Genomic DNA, 22342 nt, shown 5'->3' on the forward strand with positions numbered 1-22342 from the left:
AAGCTGATGATGCGAGACATTCTTCGGCAAGCACGGAGGTCCGTGAGGGTGGCCGGGCTCGGGCGAGTCAATGTGGGCGAGAAGGGGATGGATCAAGAGACCATCGGCCACATCGCCCTCAGCTTCGAGGAGATCAGCCGGCGACTAAAGGCTCTTCCCTGGGCTGTGCAGGAGTTGGCCTCCCGGGAGGGGCGCGCTCTGGCCCAAGCGGTGGCCGAGCATGTCCTGGCCTGCTACCGAAGCCGGGACCCCAACTTCTCGCTAGAGCCAGCCCGGCAAGGGGTGGTCGAGGCTGAGGAAGGGGCCGCCCGGGAGGCTGTTCGGGGCGTCGCCGCCGAGGTGGCGGCTTGCTTCACGCGGGAGCCGCCGCCGGTACCGAGCAGTGGCAGCAGCAACGAAGACTCCTCGCCACCTTCAGAGCCTGCCGACCTAGATTGCGGTTTGCGGCAGCTGTTTGCAGCAGCTGTTTGCGGCCCCGAGCACTCTCTTCCCGGAACTTGGTCTTTTGGGTCATCGGGGAATTCGGGTACTCGGGGAGCACTGTTCATGGCCCGAGCATCCTCTCCCGGGACTTAATCTTCTCGCGCTTCGGGGAGATAATCCCCGCGGGAGGGCGCCACGTGGCAAACCGCTGATCTGGCCTCAGGACTCGGGGACCCCTGGTTCCTGTGTCACCGACAACTTCTTCTTAATTTTTCCATGTAATTCACATTGAAGTATCTTATAATGAGTATATAAATATACTTATAGTGATAAAGAAGTATATCCAGTTTATTTATATGGTATATCATAGTAGGGAATATGTACTATCAAAAATACAGACTAGTTTTACTATATATATATATATATATTATCTCTCTCCTCTCCTCTCCTCTCCCTCTGTGGTTGGCTGGCAGGTGGGCTATTTGTTGGTCATTGGGGTCGTTTTCTTTGTTTTAGGGGTCAAAGGTGAGGTGGAGGGGACGCCCGGGAAATGGCAGGAGAACGCTCCTGCCCACTCTTTCCTGCCAAATCAGCGTCTTAGGTAGTTCCGTAGGGATGGCATGTATTTCAGAGAATTGTATAGAACTTTTGATTTTCGATCCATTGGAGAGAGATTTTTCTTGAATTTTTTAGACCTTTTATAACAAGTATTTTACAGGTAAACTGGTGCCACCAAATTTTAAAACTGGACCTTAATTTTATTCGCCACGGCATGGGCTGTGGCGTGGCTAAATGAGCTGCCACGCTAAAACCCACTAGAAGAATCCAGAGAGAGGTAACTTAATCTGAAATGGAATACATTTTCGGTATGCCTTGCATCGTTTAAATGCTCGGCAAAGGGTAATAGAGATGCGCTGTGTGATTTGTTTGTCTCGAAGGATTGGGGGAAACGGAACAGGCGATTGGGTTGGAAGTTGACCTCAGATGCTTGATCACAATATTGACCATTGACATATAATAATACATAATAATTTAGCGGACGTGGTGTTTCCTGTTGGCTTTTGGCTATTTCCTGTCGGTTTTTGGCCGTCAGGATTTTCCCGTTCTGTGGTAGTGAGCACACCATATATATGGTGTAAAGGTGCAAACCAGATTTATACATGTACTTTCAATTTACTGTACTCGTTTTTTTTTAATGCAGTACATAATGAACATTGTGATTTCTTCCCGACATAAAATCAAGGCTGATATTGGTTGGAGTCTGTATGCTCACTTCAAATAATGACAAAACCAGGGAAAAAAGACAAAAATAGTTCAGGTCAAGCCGTACACTCCATGCACCGGAGAGTCTGGAGAACGGTAGTCCTGGAATTCGGTTATAGCGGTTCGGTGTTTGAATAATTTGGTTTTCAGAATATGCAAACCGAAATGCTGAAAAATAATAGAAAACCGTCCAGCTCAGTTTTGGTTTTCATAGTTCGGTTTTCAGTTTTCACCGAAATTTAACAACAACATTAACGAACTCCTACACATCGCCCTTGCCAACCAATCTGGCCGCTTCTCCTCTGATATGGACAACTTTATCTCCTCTCCCTCCCCTCTGTCTCACTCTCCCCCTCATCCTCCCCACCAAAGAAGCACAGTGGCATAGCGCACAGAGAGCCATCGGCCCGTCGCCGAGAGGAGCTCCATTGCCAAGCCTAAATCCCACAAACTAAGCTCGGATTCGCGTAGAGAAAGGTCGCTAGGAGCTTTCCCCATGTGGATCCCGTGCGAATGCTTCGTTTCCTGACCAAATCAAAGCTTTGCGCGGTTTTCTTCCTTAACTTTGGTTGTGGAGACCGAAGTCGAGCCGCCACTACTGATTCTCCCTCCGGAGAGCCGAGGTCGATTCCTTACGGACATGACTCCTTTAGTATCTTGCGCACCTCTCTAACCTCTCCTCCCTATGAATCCACCATGGACAAGGCCGGATTTGGAGCTTTCCTCACCACCGGTCTCCATTGCCGCCGCCATGAGCTTCATAGTTGATCCGCTACCCCAAGCCGTCTTTGTCCGAATCAAGCACAAGGAGAGTGTCGTTGTACCTCCGTCGAGCTTTGGCATGCATCACTCCGATCGCGGCCTGTCGACGGCGCAACCACCCGCATGAGCCACCTGCCGTTGCATCTAGGCGCACGTTGCCAACCCGTGAGGAAAAGAGAGAGGAGCGAGTTGGGCTGAGGCACATGGCTAGTTTGGTGGTTCGATGTTTGAAACCTTAAAACCAAACCAAACACCATACACCGAATAGCCTAGAATAGAAACCGAACCAACCACCAAGCACCCAAAAAACTGGCAATCTCGGTAGTTTAGTTTTGGTTTGGTTCGGGGGATTTTTGCCCAGCCCTATAAAACAGGGCAGAACTACATGAACACTAATGGATTTATGTGAACTAGTGCCACACCGATTTCCCAAAAATTTGGTGGCCTGGGTCTTAAATAACCATTTGTTTCCATTTCAGTTTGTGAAATTTTAAATATAAGAATAGAATATGTCACCAATGTCAGAAAAGGTTTGCGAGGCGCAATGGTAAGGCTGAGTAAATGCACAACCACTAGGAAGGTTTGATCTTTGAAAAGTTCAGGTGGGTTCCAAAATTTCTGATTTTTGGGAACTCGGTGGGTGGTGAAATTTTTTCTTTACGGAGATCCCCCCCCCCCCCCCAAAAAAAAAAAATTCCCCGGTCATCATCATACTAATATCTCAATATAACCTACATAGAAATAGAACAAAAAAAGAAGAAGCAAATTTAAACCCTTCTTGCTAGCAACTGAATGCATTTGACACTAACGAAGTACATTTCGCCAACAAGGTTCCAATGTCTTTGGTAAAATGATCATAAGTCCTCAATCCGAAGAATTATCATCAATCTGAACGCACAGACAAACCTCAGAAATCCATGAAACACTCCACTGCAGACTTCGAATTTCTGCTGAAGATGATATGGTCAAGCATGTTGGTTGAATGAAATGCCAAACCTTCTGGACATCATTGCTCTAATTCATGGCCTGATAACACAGGACGTATGCATGTGTATTCATTATTCTACGACAGTGAAATTCTGCAATGAAAAAAAAAAGGATTTACAGGTAGAAGAATCAATAAGTTCATTTTAGTTGAAGAAAAATTACTTGAATTTGAAGACCAAGGAGCATAATTCTTGGTTTCTCTCCAACTAATGCCGGTGCAGTCCCTGGACTATTTATTTGAACTAATATCACATTCCATGCATGGAATTTCCATCATTTGGAGAATCAGGTGGAATGATCATCAAGCTTTCGCAATATGACATGTCCAGAAGATCTGCTATATTTCCCAGATGTAGCTCCTGTGACTCTCGATCAGCACTAGTACAAATCTCATCAGAATGGTCGTTGCTAGATGGGAGATTACCAGCTGGGAAGAAGCCTGTGTTTACACTCTTCAGTGAAACTTCCAGAAAATTCGTTGATTCCTCTTTTTGCAAGGATCTTGGAAAATTTGCTGCAGAAAAAGAGACCTTCTGATCCACTGAACTTGGCGATAAAACCAAATTTTCCCTGGTTACTACAGGAAAATTAGATTTAGCTATTTGCCCATCCACCTTTTGAGAGCCATTGACAGAACCTTTTTCTTTCAGTGTACTTGCATTTCTACAAGCTTCTGTCAGTTCTTGTTCCAATTTGGGTATTACCGGCAAATCTGGTGAAACTTGCATATTACCGGTACTGGAGCCCCTATTCTTTCCAATCAATGGATCATTGGGCATATATGGAAATTGCTCCAGCAATCCTCTAGTTAAATATGACTTCAACTTTTTCTTCATAGGACCAACCCAGTAATTCTTAATTGCTTTCCCTGTCCTGGCGGTACATGAGATAACCATTCGCAACATATTATAGGTATCCTAAAGTGGTAAAAGTGCCTGAATTCATACAAAGAGGAGAATGAAAGGAACGCCTATCTATATCTGACTAGTGATTAAGTGACTTGAGATAAGCCTTTAATGTTTTATTTTAACATATTGATCTCACCTCCCAGGGAAAAGTTTAGCCATTTCAGACCATTTGTTTCCATGAATTTGATGGGCATGGATCAATTTTATCTCCTCTTGTTCCGACCATGCCTGGTTGTTCACAGCAGGGTTAAGATAAAATGTCCATCTGCATCCTCATTTTTCATAGGGAAATCCCCAGTTAGTTTGGAAACAAAGTACGAAAGGAATTACAAATATAGAATAGCTGAACAAGTATTAGAATTTAGGAAATATCATCAAACACAAATGCTACTGCTTCGTAGTTTTATGTTCATGACGTGGCTTATTATGGATGTTGCATTATGAGTCAGTTTAGAGTCAAGGACAAGAATCTAAACAACAAAGATTCTCTTTAATATTTTTACTGTTTAACGAAGTTAAGTTAATTAAAAATAGAGGCGTGCTTGCAGTAGTATGTAATTAAACACACACCATGCACTGGACCTATCAGAAGAATATTAAAACCCAAAAAAGAACTGCAGTATTTCAAAGACTAGTTCATTCTGAAGCAATTCAATTTCATGGAAGTCATTTAATTTATCTCGTTGCTTGTATTAGAAGGTTGCGCTGCACAATACATCATGGTGCCAAAAGCAAGATTTTTTTGCTCAAGGAATTGTCTAGTTCCCTGTATTGAAAGGACATTGCAATGGCAGACTGGTAGTAGATACAACATGTGATTTTGGTAACATGCCTTCGATAAGGTTGCCAAATGATCAACAAAACATAAGCGGCGGCAGATACCAGTTTCCCAGTTCCCATAGTGGCACAGCTACAGAAAAGTAAGCTAAGCATAGGCAGACAAATGAAGAACTAACTAGGGATTCTCTTGGAACTTTTATCAAATCAAGTAAGAAACAAAAGTAACCTAGGACAAAACATCTACATTTGGAATCAGAAAGGGAAGCAACCAAATAATGTGTACCTATAAATTGTACCTGTCTCGGCACTGGTATCGACTACGACCAGGCACAGCACGTGCAACAGTTGACCAGTTTTTTGGGCAATATAGGTTTACCATTTGAATCAGAATATCATCTTCCTGAAACATGTTCAATTTTTTATTTGATAACTCAGTTAATATAGAACCCTAATATAATATACGGAAATGAAGGTATCTGATGTGAACCAATAACTTTCCTCTTGCGACCATGTGTGTCTCCTTTTGAATGAGTTACCTGTCTTGTGGGGCAGGCGCTCAGCTGGACAGTAGAACCAAAACTCAAGTGAATGTGGATGTAAAAAAAAAAGTACATAAATTGAGCTGTGGGAGTACAAGTGGTAGATATAGATTCAAAGCCGTGTTACAAAGACGAAAAAAAATGTGAAGCAGGATTATGATCTCCATGAGGGAATGCAGTACTTGAATAGGAATAACCAGAGAATTACACCCCTCCCTGGTAACACTACCAGACACATGCAAAGTCATTATATACAAAATTGACTCCAATTCATGCCACCAGGACACCCACGCCAACCAAATTATACCATCAGATGGACCTCCTTTAACATTTCCAACCGTTAGATTCATCGTCCACTATTTCCTCTGACAAGACACTTGTAACAATTTCCATGCCTCTCCCCCTACTCAATTCATTACTGACTTTACAAATAACTGGGGCCTAACATTTTAGTGTACAAAAGCAGTTTTAATACAAGGCTGCATAAGTTAAGATCCATCTTATACCATCTATTTATGATACAGAAGAAGTGTGCCTCTTTGGTTTTTTTATGACTGTACCACTTGAACCCATGACCTGTTGCACTTGCACCACAACCAATTGGTCTGTTACTACGGGACAGGGCCCACACTGCATTATTACATCGATACATTTGAAGCATAACTTTTACATATTTACTAACAAAAGCATTTGGTCACAATCCGTAGCATGCCAATATTTGACAATTATCATGCACAGTTTTCCCAAAGAACTTCAAACTCAAACAATGCAGCAGTTTCTATCGTATAAATGCACCAGCGGGAGACAAGCTCTAGCTTGGTTGCAGAGAAAGCGGTTTCACCATCTAGGTATCAATTAATGCATCCCTGCTAATTTAACTAGGAAATTGATAAAGATAATCTGGTCTAGCCCACAAATGGCAGTCCAAGAATACTTTTAATAAAATAATATATGTATTAAAATATTAATCTATCCATGATTAAACTACAGTTACCTGTCCTTTTTTGTTCTTCAGCCTTGAAATGTTTATAAGCTCTTTGGAGTTCATCATGCTGCAATGGCAGTTAATAAATGGCTCATGAACATGAATAACAGGATTAAATGAATGACAAAAATTACATCGAGATAAGTAGAAGACGAAATCCATTTTCGAAGGCTTAAAAATGACCAAAAATCATATGGAAAGAATACATAACATGAACAACAGCTTGGTTCAAAAAACAGTAGAAAATCCAACGTTGGGCTAAAATATACCCATTGTCCAAACTGTTGTGCAGACAAGTTACCCAGGCACTGTCTAGGTAGTTTAATGCAAGTTAAACATGCACAATATCATGTACGAAGTAAGCCGTATTATAATATGGAGAAAAGGTAAAATAATGCGCTTATGTCAAAATATACAGAAATATGGAAATGAGTCAAACAGTTTGTTAAAGACTAGGGCCCAAGCTCGGGCCAACTCCAGGCTGTTCTTTTTTTTTTTAAACGTAACTCCAGGTTGTTCTAGTTTTGATCTACCCATGTCGGCTTTATAGTCACTGCAAATTTCATTTCCGAACAGTAAAAGACGGAAGCCCATGTTGCCGCACCTCTTCTGCAATCCAATCAATTTTGCGCGAGCAACTCGTGGATCTCCCAGACCTCCAGCAAAAACAGGAAAAGGAGAAAGTTAGCTGACCATTCCTGCTGCCTCTTCACTTGTCAGTTCTCTGGATTCACAAACACCGAGACTAGGCAGAGGAAGAAATGCTGTTCTGACCCAAGAAACTGGACTACCGAATCGAATCAGAAAGAGCTCAAACTCCAGCACGTAGAGAGGTAGAAATTATTAAAGCACAAATGGGGCTAATGACGACATAGAAAGAAATGGTTGATAGACTCACCACCCCCTCGGGACGCCGTCTCCACTCCGCCCCATGGCTGCCGCCGCGTCCAGAGGGAATCAGAACCAATCCCCCCCCCCCCCCACCCCGAGCTCACACCACGGGACGAATCAGCAGCTGAGGTCGAGATAAGGCAGCGAATGCAGCATTTGCAGATGGAACATGCTTACATGCATCGTGTATCAAAAAGCAAGCGAAGACTTGCAGTGGCAGGCAGGAGGCAGGACAAGGTGGGCGGCGTCGCTAGCGACAGCGAGGCTCCAAGACACAGGTCGCTTCGAGCATCGTGCGGCGCAGGCTAGGCCGTTTCTTATGGGATGCGTGGCCCGTCTGTACGGGACTTTGTCCCTTATAGTAGACTCTAACCCTTTGTACTTACATCATCTTTAATCATATTCTTTTTATTTTTTTCTTGATTTTTCTTCTTATTCATATTTTTTTATTTTTTTCATCTTCAACAGTTTTTTTGGATTCGTGAAGAGAAAGAAGAGAGAATTTCATCCTAAAGGGAATGATCTTGAAAATCCTTTCGTGACAGGAACCGTGAAAGGAAACTGTTTGGGCACTGAAGGGAAAAAAAATTCCTTCGTGAAAAGATTTTAATCCCTAACGGGAATCCCTTAGAAATGGTCTTACAGAGATTACATATGTATCAGTGAGTAAGATATCTAACAAGTACAGGTTTGATCCTAAATCCTACAGGCAAAAGGTCACGGGTAAAAAAAGTATATCCATACATGTGAACTCGTAAACCCGCTCTAATCACCTTACATATGGATCCAAAGTCATCACTAGGTATATAAACTAGAAGCTTAGATATATAAATACACCCTAATTACCTGTAGACCAGTATTATGGGCGAGCATACGGATGCGTCCGCAAGTATAAGATACCCGTAGGTGGTGGGTATGGGTAGTATTTCTTACCCGTAGTAGGTAAACGGTACGGATACGGGTGCGGGTTTGGATATAGCTCACAGGTACAGATCTAGACAGCCTCTACCCATAGGTATTTTACCTATTGTCATCTTTAATCACAATATAATTATATCAGAGGATCTTCTTACGGACCAAAGACATAGGGCTGGAGATCTAAATATCCTTCTAGTGGGCCTGATTGGCTGTGGCCCTCATCCCAAAAGCCTCCCAGTGACACGAACGCACTGCCCGTCACCGCCGCCGCCACTCCCCCACCTGAGCCAGCCTCCACCGTGTGCCCCAAGAGGAAGAAGATAATCCCTACCACGCTCCGAACGCGAGCCCTGCCAATGCACCACTGTTCAAAATCAACCACACGCAAAATAGCATGAGGCCACCGAAGCGGAGCCAGGCGTGTTGGAGCGAGCAAAGAATATGAAGCGTCTGTTCGCCGACCTAATATATATATATATATACATATATATATACATATATATATATAAAACTAAGTTGAAATGAACCTTAGTTTACATGTGATGAGTGATTGACAGAGTGTTGCTTTGGTTTGTTGATGTTTTGGTTGCATGATCCTAGCTGTTCACATGGAGATCAAGCAAAGCTTAGAAGGAATGATGAAGATGGTGTGTTGACAAAGTCAAGCGAATGGGATATCGGTGCAAGTGACAAGGCGACCTTAGGGATCGGAAGGGGAGAGAATTGCCGGGGGTCAAGATCACAAGACGAAGTACAAGCGTCGATATCGTGATGCTTGCTTGAGGTCAAAGCAAGCAGTTATGAGTCACGTTTTGAGAAGCGTGTGAGGTGGTTTCACGGTTTGACCTCAAAACCGTGGAAGGCTGAAGTGCGCGTGGCATCATCGTGGAGCTAGCATCAAGGCGAAGCTAAGTCGTGAAGGTGTCATGTTTGTTCGATGGATGGAGCAAAATATGGACCAAAATACCCTCGTGGTAGATAGGAGGTCATTGAAAGCAAGGGGTATTTTGGGAACAAAGAAACTTGGTATTTAAGGAAGCTCTTAAGTCCTATAAATAGAGGGGTATGGCTGTTCGGAGAGGGTGAGCCAGCCATTTGAGAGTCTTGTGATAAGTTTTGGAGAAGAGGAGAAGATAGGCTTAGCATTTGTAATAGGTTAGAGCTTTTGTGAGAGGAAAATATTATGTAATCTGCCTAAATAGGGTTAACCTCTTAAAGTAATGAAGTGCATGTTTCCTTCGAAGCTTGTATTTATCTCCTTCTATTTTCTTTCTATTGGCTCCGAGCTTTGTTTCAAGTTTTTCCATTTGGATGCGATTTTTGTTTTGGTTTTTAGGATAAATTTTCAGCACCTTATGAAGTTATCCTTCTTGTTGCTAGATGCATAAAATCCACATACAAATGCATACAAGTGGGTCTTGAATTCACGTGCCTCTAATCCATCAAATTAGAGAGTTTCTTCTAACAATGTCCATCTCTTTGTTCCTTGAGTTGTCTTCTCTAAGTTGCAATCTTTTGTGGCAATGACTCGTGGGATGAGCACCAATGGAACCTAGAGTTCATCAACTCCTATGACAGTTCTGTCTCTAAGATTTTCTTTGCAACTAAGATTTCTCTTCATCAAAATAGGAGAAGACCATCAAATTTTGAAAGAAATTTTGTGAGGTGCCTATTCACCCCCCTCTAGTCGCCATTCTCGGTCCTACAATTGGTATCAGAGCCAGTTTGATCACTTGTTGACCTTAACCAGCTGTGTGATCAGTAAGCGATAATGGAGAGAAGTGAAAAGATTCTATTGTTCGAGACTTTTTATACTGGAATGTGCGCATTATAGCTCATCTTTTAAGCCAAGGAAGTGCAATTTGAGAGATAGTTGATTCCAACTCTGAGATCCCTGCTGCTCGGACGACTCATGTTCAAATTGAACAGTATGAGGTCAACAATAAGACCAGATATTTTGTTCACAAGCTTGAGTCGGAATGAGTTTGATAGTGTTCAACACCTTCGTACTTCTTATGAGATTTGGACTACTCTGAGTATCTTTCATGAGGGCACAAACTAGATTAAGGCTCGCTGCCAGAGCACGTACAACCAAGAATATCAGATGTTCGTGCAGGGCACTGGAGAGTCTTTAGATGCTATGTTTGCTCGTTTAGATGGAATTGTGAGCAACCTTAGATCCACGGGGGTCTTGCCCTACTCTAATCATGAGAGGGCGATCAAACTTCTCTATGCTCTTGACTGTAGCATATAGAAAGTGAAGATCTCAAGCATTAAATAGTCATCCAGTTATGACACATTGACTTGTGATGAACTCTTCAGTAAGCTCAAGTCCACCGAGATAGCTAAGGCAACTCGGATAGGTCTCAGAAACCCCCTGTAAGAAACCGTCCAAACAGTATTCTAATTAATCATTAAGTCGATCATTTACTTAATCATAACTTCAATGATTAACCAGAATACTATCCCGATAGTCCCGGCACATGTTTTGTACCCAAGATCAGAACACATTCCTTACCAACATAAGCAATCACAGCCAAGCTTAATAAAGGACGAGTAATTAAATTATATTACAAGTTCTTAAGCATTTACAAATTTAACAATTTACAGCAAAAAAGATCTAGGAGGATACTAAAACTGATCAACTCCTAGCCAAAAGAGAAACTACGCAGCGGAAACAAAAGCTATAGACCACAAAAGATGGGTGAAACCATATGCCCTCGGGTTTCACCCCAAAAGCGTGATCACCGAGTAGTTGCCTACTCAAGCTCGTCACCCTCGGTAGGCGTGAAGTAGCCAAAAACCATCTCCTCCTCGATGGTAACACCTGAAAAGCAGCGTGAGTATGAAGGTACTTGTAAGACATAATATATAATGTGCACTTATAAATAGCCCGACTCTAAAGATCATGCATTTAGATATTAGCAAGAAAATGCCACATGGTTAAGTAAATTTCATATGCGAAAGCGAATTTGACATAAACATTTGTGAGCATCAATACTAGACCAAAGTAACAAACTAGTCCATAAACATCAACTGAACATAATGTAAAAGGAACCATAAGAATAAAATCTGTAAAGCACCATCTCAACCCATCAACCACCTCAATCCATATCCGTAACTCTACAACTGCTGCAAATGGACAGAAGCATACTTATGACCGAGAGCGTAGCATTTCAAAATATTTTTACACCTTGCAGGGGTACTCCTTTACCCACACAACTTAAGGACCATATGACTTGCATGACCACACAAGTCCATACAAGGGGTACTCATGTCAACCTTTTCCATTAAGCCCCAACCATTTGATCGTGCGCCGATAGGTACGGAGGTCATCCAGAACTACTCTCAGAGCAAACTGGATACCCCAACCGGCCTCATGCCCACACCATCGACCCGCACACCAAAAAACCATAGCTACAAGGGTAATTGGCTTATCGTTCCCATATGCGACATGTAGTAAGCACGGAAAGTACTAAAGCCAACTGCAACAATAATCGGTGCTTAAACGATGCAAACGGTCTATGGTGTCTAGGTTCCTGTCCCAACCCACCAAGGGGAACTCCACATCTGAGCTGGAGAAACACCCTTAATACCGCCCACATCTCGACTCATCCTCACCACTCATCCAACCAACACCATCAACCCACTATTGTGATCATAGTGTAAGTAATTAGGCCTATGCTCGCGAACGATTAAACATTTCACTGCTTGACTTCTATCGAAGAACCTAAGCATGGCTAAGCAATTCAGTTAGCCTTTGAATTAGACATCATCAAGTTAAAGCCCGGCTACAAGGATATGGAATTCCAATACTCAAGACGGGGAAAGTAATGTATCAATATATGTTCTACCCATACCAAACCCAACAACAACTCGGACTTATGCATAACATACATAAAACATATTTATCAATTTATATCATACGAGATCCAAATTATTGGGAGAACTATGCTGAGATGCTTGCCTTGCTGCTCAGGTGACCGCTTAATGCTACCCGCGCAACACTCGTAGAATTCTGGTAGATCGGCGTCAAATTCAACCACGGTCGCGACATGCTCTGGTTCTTCGTTCACTAAAGAAGAACATGTGCAATGATGAGCATGAATATATGCTACAACACCGAAGGAATATATGCTACAACATGCAAATATATGCTACAACATGCATAACAACAAGCTAAAGGTGTAAGACATGAGGAGGAATAGCGTAACTTGTGATCTAAATAACACCGGAAAAGTAACAGGAGGCCGGAGACTCCGGGTTGAACTCAGACACTTCGGGTTCCGAAACCTCCAGACTGGGGTCTCGGTTAGCCATTTTCTGATTATCCCAGAACCTCTGGGTGAGTCCGAATACTCTGGGTCGGGTCGGTCATTCCAGGTGAGGCTCTGAGTGGGGCTCTCTGTTAACTCCAAAATGAATCTACCCGAACTCTCCGGGTTCTGGCCGAGTTAAGTTCTAAAGTGTTTTTTCTCAGTTGATTCCACTCGCATGTTAAATCTATGCTACACAAACATGTATATGCACGTACAAAGGGTTCTAGACTTAAATTACACACTAACTCCACATGAATTTTGAATACAATTTGATGGGGTTTTCATTGGGCTACCCAACTATCCGGGTTGATCTGGGGTATCCGGGTTGTCCAGAGAGGTTTCTTCGAGGGGGAAAACTTAGCCGATTTGATTTATAAGGCTCTCCAAGCTAAAGGGAAACATGTTTGGGATAGTTCATAGAGTCTAAAACTCACTCACCAACCTAGCAACACGATTTCTAACTCAAATCTCACCCAAATCCTTATTTTAGCTCCAAAGCTCAAGAATTCAAGAACTCACAACTTTAGCTCCAAACTCAAAATCGACCAACCAAATCATGCATTCTTGCCATGGGAAGCCTAAGGGACTTACCCACGGTGCTTGTTTAGGTTGGTGACCATCGAGTGATGGAGGAAACGCTCAGAAAGAGGAAGAACACCGATGCTCCTCGTTCTTCAACCAAAAACACCAAAACGAGTCAAAACCGGCTCAAATCTTTTGGGAAAATGAAAATAAATTGGATGGATGGGTAGCTTATGAGCTCGTAATCGCGTGAGTACCACATGTATACCTCAAATACTTCTCTTGAGATCAGATTTTGGGGAAAGGGAGAGAGGGAGGGAGAGAGGGAGCTCTTAGCTCCTTGGGCCGGTTGGGAGCACGGGAGTGAGAGAGGGGGTGGGTGGGGCAGCTGCTGCCTATGAGGTAGAGAGAGGGGTGGTTGGTACACTCCGGTGGGTCCACGTGTTAGAGAAACAAGATATTTTCAATGCGATTTCTATTCTTTTCTCTCCCGAATTACCTTCTCTCATCCGATTGACTTTAAATGAATTGCACTAGTATTCTAAAGTAAATTGCACCAAAATTAATTATGACCCTAATGACACATAATTAGACTTAATCATGTGATTATGGTTTTGGGACGTGACACCCCTGTCTCAGAACATGGCATTGGTCTCCGGATCAAATGGTGGCAATTAGGCTGGAGCTAGCTTTTCTTGTGCTAACACTTCACCAAGTGGATTTGCTTTGTCTTCCTTGGTTTCTATCGTAGAGGAGCAGGTGGACACACTGGATGATGAGGACCTTGCGCTTATTGTGAAGAAGTTCACTCGCTTCTATAACAATCATCAAGACTAGAGGAGAGGTGGTTCTCGTTCCTGCTTTGAGTGTGGTGCACCACCCACTTCAAGGTGGACTGCCCTAAGCTTAAGAAGAGGAAAGACCGTGACCACGATCATGACAAGCACAAGAAGCTCTTCTTCAAGAAGAACCATGATAAGATGGCCAAGTAGGCGGCCAAGCCAGCTTCTAGGGCATTCGTGGTAGCTCTCGTGACACCTCTTCTAGCGAGGAGGAGAGCTCGAAGGAGGAGCTACTGGTGAAAGACAAGAAGAAAAAGAACAAGGACTTCACCGAACTCTGCTTCATGGTAGACGACAACAACGATAGTGACCTCGAGCTTGATCCCTCCGAGGTATTACCTTCCTACGATCAACTTTCTGTCCAAGTCGATATATTGAATAATGCTCTCATTAGCCATGATAGGTTACTTAAAAAAGCTGTACGTGAGTTGAAGGAGCTTAGGCCTAAGTTTGAGTCTGTTTCTACTGAGCTTGCATTGCTTAGGTCTATGCCTGATGATGAGGAGTGTGAGAGTTGTTTGGTGGTTATGGCTGAACTTGCCGAGCTTCAAAATGTGCATGCTTAAGTCGTCAGTTGGCTTGAGAGTGCCGAGCTGAAGCTCCTTCAGTAAGAGTCTAGGTCTACTCTCTTAGGTGCTTCCAAGAATTATCCTTTGCTTCCAAAGGATGTTGAGTTGAAAGATAAGCGCATTAGAGAGCTAAAATTTATATTGGAGTGTTGGGAGTTTTAAGGATGTGCCGTCAAATTGCTTCACCTGCACCGTCTTTCAAGACAAACTCAGCTGGATTAGAGGACAAGTTTAGAAGCTCTTGACTGAGAATGAGTATCTCCTTTCTCTAGTGAATAAATGCTCAGATGGCAAGGGAAAAATGAATTTGATCTTGGCAAAGACCAAGATGTGTGCCGATATGACGGGTTTATCTCTGGGGTTGGGTTTTGAGAGAGTAGCTTACAATGGGGATGGTAAGACTATTTTTACCACACCCACTACCCTTGAGGCCGAGAAATCCAAGATCAATACTTCAACACAACCCACCAAGAAGAAACCCATGCCACAACCCACAAAAAAGAATTCTCTACCACAACCCAAGAGAGCTCCACAGCTCAAGATGAGGGCCCCTGTGAGAGAGCCTAGAGTGACTGGCAGTCAAGTTCTCGAGAGACGCTATCGCTGTATCTACTGCTAGAGAGAGGGTCACCTAGTTGGGTTTTGCTTTCGCCGTAGGAGGAACGAGCGGCGTGAGTGAGAGTGGAGCACTCGCGACATGTACCACTCTTCTGTTTGTATACATGAGCTTTTTTCTCGCTCCCGCTCACAAGTTTCAGACGCTTTTCAGTTTCTTCCTAGGGGCATTGTCTGACATGGATTTTACCATGACTTATATGGTTTTGCTCCACGTGTAAGAGGCTTTGAGTTCCAGCGCTTTGGTAGACCACGATTTCCTTTTCGTGGTTCTCGCCCCTAGCGTGCTAGTGTTGATTTGCATGCACCTACTTTTACTGCTTTAGGGTGGATGACCCAGTACTGGATTCCCATGAAGTTTATGACTAACCCTAGTACTAAGCCATCCACCTACTATTCTTCTCGCATGTAGATGGCAGACGAAGGCATGGAGGACAAGTGTCTCATTGACTCTGGTTGTTCATGCCATATGACCAAAAATGCATCATGGTTCTCTAGCCTCACCCCAATGAAGCGGCACGAGTACATCACTTTTGGGGATGATTGGAAAGAAAGGGTGAAAGCTAAAGGTACGATAAGGATGAATGAGAGTTTTACTCTCAAAGATGTAGCTTTGGTGGGACATCTGGGATACAATCTGCTTTCTATATCTTAATTGCTGAATGAGGACTTGGAAGTGCATTTTAAACACGATACTTCTCGAGTTCTTGATTCTTCAAATGTTTTGATTTGTCGGATTTCTAGAGTTGAGAGATTTTTTGGAGCTGATTTTTCTGTGTCTCTTGGTTCTTCTCATTGTTTGATTGCTCAACCTTCTTCTGAGCTTTGGATGTGGCATAGGAGGCTAGGGTATATGAGCTCTGATTTGCTTACTCGTTTGAGTGCCCTAGGCTTGATCCAGGATTGCCCAAGCTCAAGTTTGAGAAGAACCTTGTTTGTGCTCCTTGTCGGCATGGCAATATAGTTGCTACCTCTCACCCACCAATCAATCTGGTGATGACTGAATGACCGAAAGAATTTCTTCATATGGACACTAATGGTCCTTCCCGAGTTCGTTCGACGAGTGGGAAGTGGTATGCTCTTGTCATTGTTGATAACTTTTCTCGCTACTCTTGGGTGTTCTTTCTTGTGAGCAAGGATAAAGTGCTCTCACACTTTCAGAGCTTGGCTTTGAGGTTGTTCAAGGAACTTCCTGGTACATTGAAAGCAATTCACAGTGATAATGGAACTGAGTTAAAGAAGTATCTCTTTAAAGCTTTCTATCTTGAATATGGCGTTTAGCATCAATTTTTTACCCTATGTGTTCCTCAGCAGAATGGCGTGGTTGAGAGAAAGAATCGTACTTTGGTGGAGATGGCTAGGACGATGTTCGGTGAGCATAGGACTCCTACGAAGTTTTGGGCTGAGGCCATTAGCACAGCATGCTATATCTCCAATCGGATTTTCTTATGCTCGATTTTGAATTTGACTTCTTATGAGTTGCGTTCTGGGAGGAAGCCGAAGATTTCCCATTTGAGAGTTTTTGGCTGTCAGTGCTTCATCCTAAAGCATGACAATCTTGACAAGTTCGAGTAGTGTTCTTCTGATGGGATTTTCTTAGGGTATTCTCTTCATGGTCATTCTTACACTACTACGGAAATAGGCTTATATGCCGGTCCATCACTACCGTTTACTAATGGACCGGTAGTGATGTGGCATCACTGCCGGTTCATAAGCTGTGCGGGAAGAATCTATCATCTTGGCTTATGAACCGACAGCGATAAGGGTCATCACTATCAGTCGATGGCTTGAGCCGGCACTGATGCTCAGCTCTATCATCACTGCCGGCTGAAGCCACCAATCGGCAGTGATACTAGAACATCATTGTTGGCTGGTGGTATGAGTCGATAGTGATGTATACAGTATAAAATAGTAGACCTTCCTCCCCTAAGCCTGAGCACAACACTGTCTTTTTGGCCCCGGCGACCTTTCCTCGCCCTCACTGACGCTTCTAAGCCCTCTCTGTCTAATTCCATTACTTGGTGAGCTTCATAGTGCCACACCCAATCTTTTGTGCACGCTAGTTCAATCATAGCCCGTCATCGCCCAGTGCTCCGTGTAAGCCGATCAGCTGCTACCGCGAGCTCACCCACCTCCCCAATGAACTCCGAGCCGTGAGCTGCCTCTGCCCAGGCGAAACGCACGGTGAGCTTGACCGTGGTCTAGGGAACCTCATCGGCCCCTTCCCTTCCACTCTCTCCCTCTGCAGCGCGCCACCAACGTTGGCCTAGCTCCGCCACCCACCATGGTCACCGTTGGCCGTGCTTTCCATCGCACGTGCCGTCGCCGACCCCTCAAACTAGTTCGCCACAGTGTGTTGAGCATTTCGGTACCCCTCCCCGGCCATGCTCCATCGCCATTCACTGCCGGCGACGGTCAAAGTCGATCAACAGCGATATGAAAATCCAAAAAATTATGAAAGGAATATTATTTGTATTGATAAATTGACTGAAAATCTATAATTTGTAGAATAATATCTAGAGTTGAAAAATATGAAACAAAGTTTTTTACTTTTGTTTTGTTATGATCTACATAATAAAAATACATGCATGTATGAAATGTTCACTGAAATACCTATATTTCATTAAATATGATGTAACTTGTTAATCCATAATTAAATCTTGAAATATCCAAAATTGGTCAATCAAACTTTGTTAATCTTCTTTTCTCATGTGCTGTACAGAAAAAATATATTTCAAGCATGAAGTGTTTTTTAGCACTAATTCTTTGTTAATCTTGATTAAGCCTTTTAAACTTGATTAATTTATATACAAATTAATAAAATCATAAAATGTTAAACTAATTTGTTAAGTCTTCTCTATGTATACCTTACATTGTAAAAATACCTTTTGCCATGTTGAGTACTTCCCTTATGTGAGTTTGTTTGAACCACTTCATTTAAATTTGGATTTAAAAATGGCAAGCATGTAATTTGGTTAATTAAGTGGGCAAATGAACTCGAATTCATAAGATTATTCCTCTATCGCTATTTAGAGAACGATGTCATGGAGTGTCACGAGGTTGATCCCGATGGTGAATGTGCTATTTAATTTTGATAAGTTATAGATATATTTATGTCATGCATCTAAGGGTTGAATGATAATGAAAAATTCTAGGGATGGCACCAACAAACACTCATCGGAAGCGGACGCGAAAGCATACAAAAGGCGGCTTCTCTAACCCTGGCCAATTGCCGGTAGGAGATGGCGAGATAATTTATTTATTGGTGATTGTAAAATCTTCTAGATGTTATGAATTTGAATTTACAATAATGATATAATTGTAGTTGGATAGAAGATGGATGTACGACGTGAGCCATGTGAGTGGAAAGTACAAGAACGGCATGGAGTATTTCCTGGTAACAGCCGCGGCGCACAAGTAAAATACACAGTCTCAATACACGTGTTGTCCATGCGTCGATTGCGAGAACAAGAAGGAGTTTTCTACCACCCAGTAGATACATTCCCACTTGAAGCCAAGGGGCTTTATGCCTGGCTATACCCGTTGGAACGAGCATAGTAAAGTTGAGATTGTATAGGAATGGTAATATATTGGCAGAGAAGACGAAGACTTGTGCACTGATATGCCGATTGACGAATACACGGATATGCCGCCTACCAGAGATACGTTGGTCGATGATGATCTAGAGGAGATGTTGGCCAACGCCGATGATCTAGAGGAGATGTTGGCCAACACCGACGATCTGGAGCAGATGTTGCGCGATGGGGAGGAAAACTTCACCAATGAAAGAGATTTCAAAAGTTGTAGCATATGGAAGATGACTCTAAAATACCGTTGTTCTTGGGCTGTGAGAAGGAGCACACAATGCTGTGTACCGTGCTTTCACTGCTACATTTGAAGGCAAGCAACGGGTGATCTGATACAAGCTTCATAGAGTTGCTACTGTTCTTGAAGAAATTACTTCCAAAGGGAAATGTGTTGTAAGAAAACATATACCAGGCCAAGCATGTTGTATGCCCATTGGGGTTGGAAGTGTAGAAAAACATGCATTTCCAAATGATTGAAAGTTGTATCACAGAGAGCATGCAGACTTAGAAGCTGTCTCATCTATGGTGTAGCACGGTACAAGTGTGACGGTGATAATATCAATGGTGAAGGAAAGAAGAAAAGGTCTCACGTCAAGATGATGTGGTATTTTCCTATAGTCCCTCGTTTGGAGCATTTATTTGCGAATAAATGCATGCCAAACTGATGCAATAGCACGTCGAGGAGTGCAAGGATGATGGAACGCTAAGACATCCCACTGATTCTACGTAGTGGAGAAACATCGGTAGGAAATACAAGGAGGCCTTTGCAGAAAATGTGATAAATAGAAGATTTGGGTTGAGTACGATTGAGATGAATCCATTCGGCAATATGAGCAGTAGTCATAGCACTTGGCTTGTGACTCTATGTATCTATAGCCTTCCTCCTTGGATGAGTATGAAGCGGAAGTACATTATGATACCAGTGCTGATACCAGGGCCGAGGCAATCTGGCAACAATATCGGTGTCTACCTGAAACCATTAATGGAAGATCTTGTAATACTGTGGAACGATGGTGTGCCGGTATAGGATGCATACAAAAGAGAGAACTTCACCCTACGCGCAATGCTATTTCTAACAATCTAGGATTGGCCAAGCCTTGCCAAAAACTATCGGGCCAGACTATCAAAGGTTACTATGAATATGTGCATTGCTTGGATGAAACAGAGAGCTTGTGGCTGAAGAACAGTCGGAAAATGGTGTACCTAGGTTATCATAAATTTCTTCGCAAGGATCACCCGTACCACAGCAACAAGAGTTTTTGATGGGAAAGTTGAGACTCGATCACCTCCTAAGCATCACACTAGGAGACAGGTATATGAGATGGTAAAGGGACTTAGGGTTATCCTTGGAAAGAGATGCATGAGTGCACCGGTTCCGAAATCTAATCTTAGAGCTCCTATGTTCAAAAATAAATCTATTTTTTATGACTTAGCTTATTGGTCGGATTTGGTAGTTCGATGCGCAGTCGATGTCATGCACATTGAGAAGAACATGTGTGATAGCTTGATTTGTATGTTACTAGACATACCTAGCAAAACAAAGGATACACTCCAAACACGGAAGGACCTGAAACGTTTGAAACTTAGATAGGATCTACATCCTAAAGATATGCAAGAACACGATAAATATTTTGGTCCCACTAGCAAGAGTCTGAGCAAGGCGGAGAAAATTGCAATGTGAAAGTGCTTGCATGGAATCAAAGTTCCATCTGGTTACTGCGCCAACATAAAGAGACTAGTAAATATGAAATATTTGAAATTAATTAGTATGAAGTCTCATAATTGTCATATGATGATGACACAGATGCATCCAATTACAATTAGAGGTATTCTGCCGCTGAAGGTCTGAAACCCAATAATAAAGTTATGTTCATTCTTCAAGGCAATATCAGAAGGCCATCGATCCGACCAAGCTAGATAAGCTACAGGAAGACGTCGTCGATACTCTATCATAGTTTGAGGCATGTTTCCCTCCACAGTTCTTTTGATATCATGGTGCACCTCATTGTTCATATTGTGAAAGAGATACGGATTCTTGGCTCTATTTTTTTGCATTAGATGTACCCTTTCAAGAGGTTCATGGGAGTTCTAAAGAAATATGTTCATAACTGAAATGGACTTAAGGCTGCATGGCCGAAGGCTGGGGAACCTAGGAGGTCATTGATTTCTGCGTCGACTACATGAACTCAAATCGATTGGTGTGCCTATATATCACCATGAGTAGAGGCTACAGGAGAAAGGGACGATAGGTGCAAACTCATTCCACACTAATGACCTTGTTTCATTCATGCAAGCACATTTCACAATTCTGCTACAATCAGTTGTAGTTGACTCGTATGTCGAAGAACACCAGAAGATGCTACGCACCAAAAACCTAGGGGAAGTCTGATGTTTGGATCGAGCAAGAGCACCAAAATCATTTTAGCACTTGGTTACATAGACAGGTGATGGATAAGCATAAGCAGATAGAGTGTGCTTAGTTGAATGTGTTGGCTCACGGACCATCAACTACAATCCTCACATTCCAATGATATGACATAAATGGCTTTACATTTTATACAAGAGCTTATGATAATAAGAGCGCCAACCAAAATAGCGGCGTCAATATAGATATATACGACTGCAATAGAAATAAGGAGACCTACTACGAATTCATAGAGGAGACATGGGAGATCGACTATGGAGTGTTAAAGTTCCTCTTTTCCAATGCCAATGGATTAGAATCCCAAGGGGCATGAAGATTGATTAGTACGATATGACTATAGTGGACCAAAATCATTGGATACAGCAAAGAACCATTCGTACTTGCGAATGATTTTATGCAAGTGTTCTATGTAAAGGACTCAGACCCGGCTAACAAGGAGGAGTGCCACATGGTTCTTCAAGAAAAAAGAAGTATTGTCGGAGTAGAGAATGTCGTTGACAAGGAAGACTACAATCAATTTGACGCGCTACGTCCTTTCGGAGAGGATGTTGACCTAGGTCCCATAGAAGACACCGACGAACCTCCCTATGTACATCGTGATCATAATGAAGGACGAGTCATTAAGACAAAGTAGCTAAATTGTATTGATTTTTATGTATTATTATGTATTAATAAAGGTGTATTTACTATTGATTTACATTAGCTATAGTTATGAGCATATTTCTTTTCAATTTTTAATGATTTAAAATATTTATCTATGAAGTTAAGATATATAGGAAGTTCCAATTATAGTTTTTAATTAATTAGCAAGCTCTAACAATATTTATTTTCCTTTTTTATTGAATTACAAAAGTTAACCATGAAATTTAGGTATATAGAAAACTTAATTTTAGTATATAGCAAGTTCGAATTAACATAAATATGTATTAGGATTGGAGGCCAAAAGAATGTTAATAGATGTAGTACGATCACAATCGAATACACGTGCGTAGCGTGGTGGTTAGTTT

At 42.5% G+C, this 22342-nt stretch overlaps 1 protein-coding gene across 6 annotated transcripts; it reads right to left on the minus strand.

The window, feature by feature from the left end:
* Positions 1 to 3211: 3211 nt before the first annotated feature.
* LOC133922300 (transcription factor MYB3R-4-like) lies at positions 3212 to 7808 on the minus strand. 6 transcript variants are annotated; one of them, XR_009910443.1, is made up of 9 exons: positions 7545 to 7808; positions 7252 to 7305; positions 6657 to 6714; positions 5618 to 5683; positions 5420 to 5519; positions 4480 to 4608; positions 3860 to 4308; positions 3598 to 3794; positions 3212 to 3474 (listed from the first exon to the last, which is right to left on the minus strand). XR_009910443.1 is itself a non-coding variant. In XM_062367569.1 (8 exons), exons 1-8 carry the CDS (start codon positions 7578 to 7580, stop codon positions 3721 to 3723), a joined length of 966 nt encoding a protein of 321 aa, XP_062223553.1. In that variant the 5' UTR covers positions 7581 to 7808; the 3' UTR covers positions 3212 to 3720. The 6 variants fall into 6 exon arrangements, 2 of the variants coding, with proteins under 2 accessions (XP_062223553.1, XP_062223551.1); XR_009910442.1 differs by having other exon boundaries at positions 3212 to 3527; XR_009910441.1 differs by having other exon boundaries at positions 3598 to 4308.
* Between the last annotated feature and the right edge of the window lie 14534 nt (positions 7809 to 22342).

Source organism: Phragmites australis, chromosome 6 (genome assembly GCF_958298935.1).
Source record: "Phragmites australis chromosome 6, lpPhrAust1.1, whole genome shotgun sequence".
In the NCBI taxonomy this organism is placed as follows: domain Eukaryota; kingdom Viridiplantae; phylum Streptophyta; class Magnoliopsida; order Poales; family Poaceae; genus Phragmites; species Phragmites australis.

What these genes read in the sequence shown, in the direction of transcription:
- LOC133922300 (XM_062367567.1), bottom strand. Translation starts at nt 7,580, where the DNA reads ATGGGGCGGAGTGGAGACGGCGTCCCGAGGGGGTG. An exon ending in TTGATTGGATTGCAGAAGAG is followed by an intron (nt 6,715 to 7,251) that starts GTGCGGCAACAT and finishes CTGCCATTGCAG; the next exon opens with CATGATGAACTCCAAAGAGC. An exon ending in CACATGGTCGCAAGAGGAAA is followed by an intron (nt 5,520 to 5,617) that starts GTTATTGGTTCA and finishes TGTTTCAGGAAG; the next exon opens with ATGATATTCTGATTCAAATG.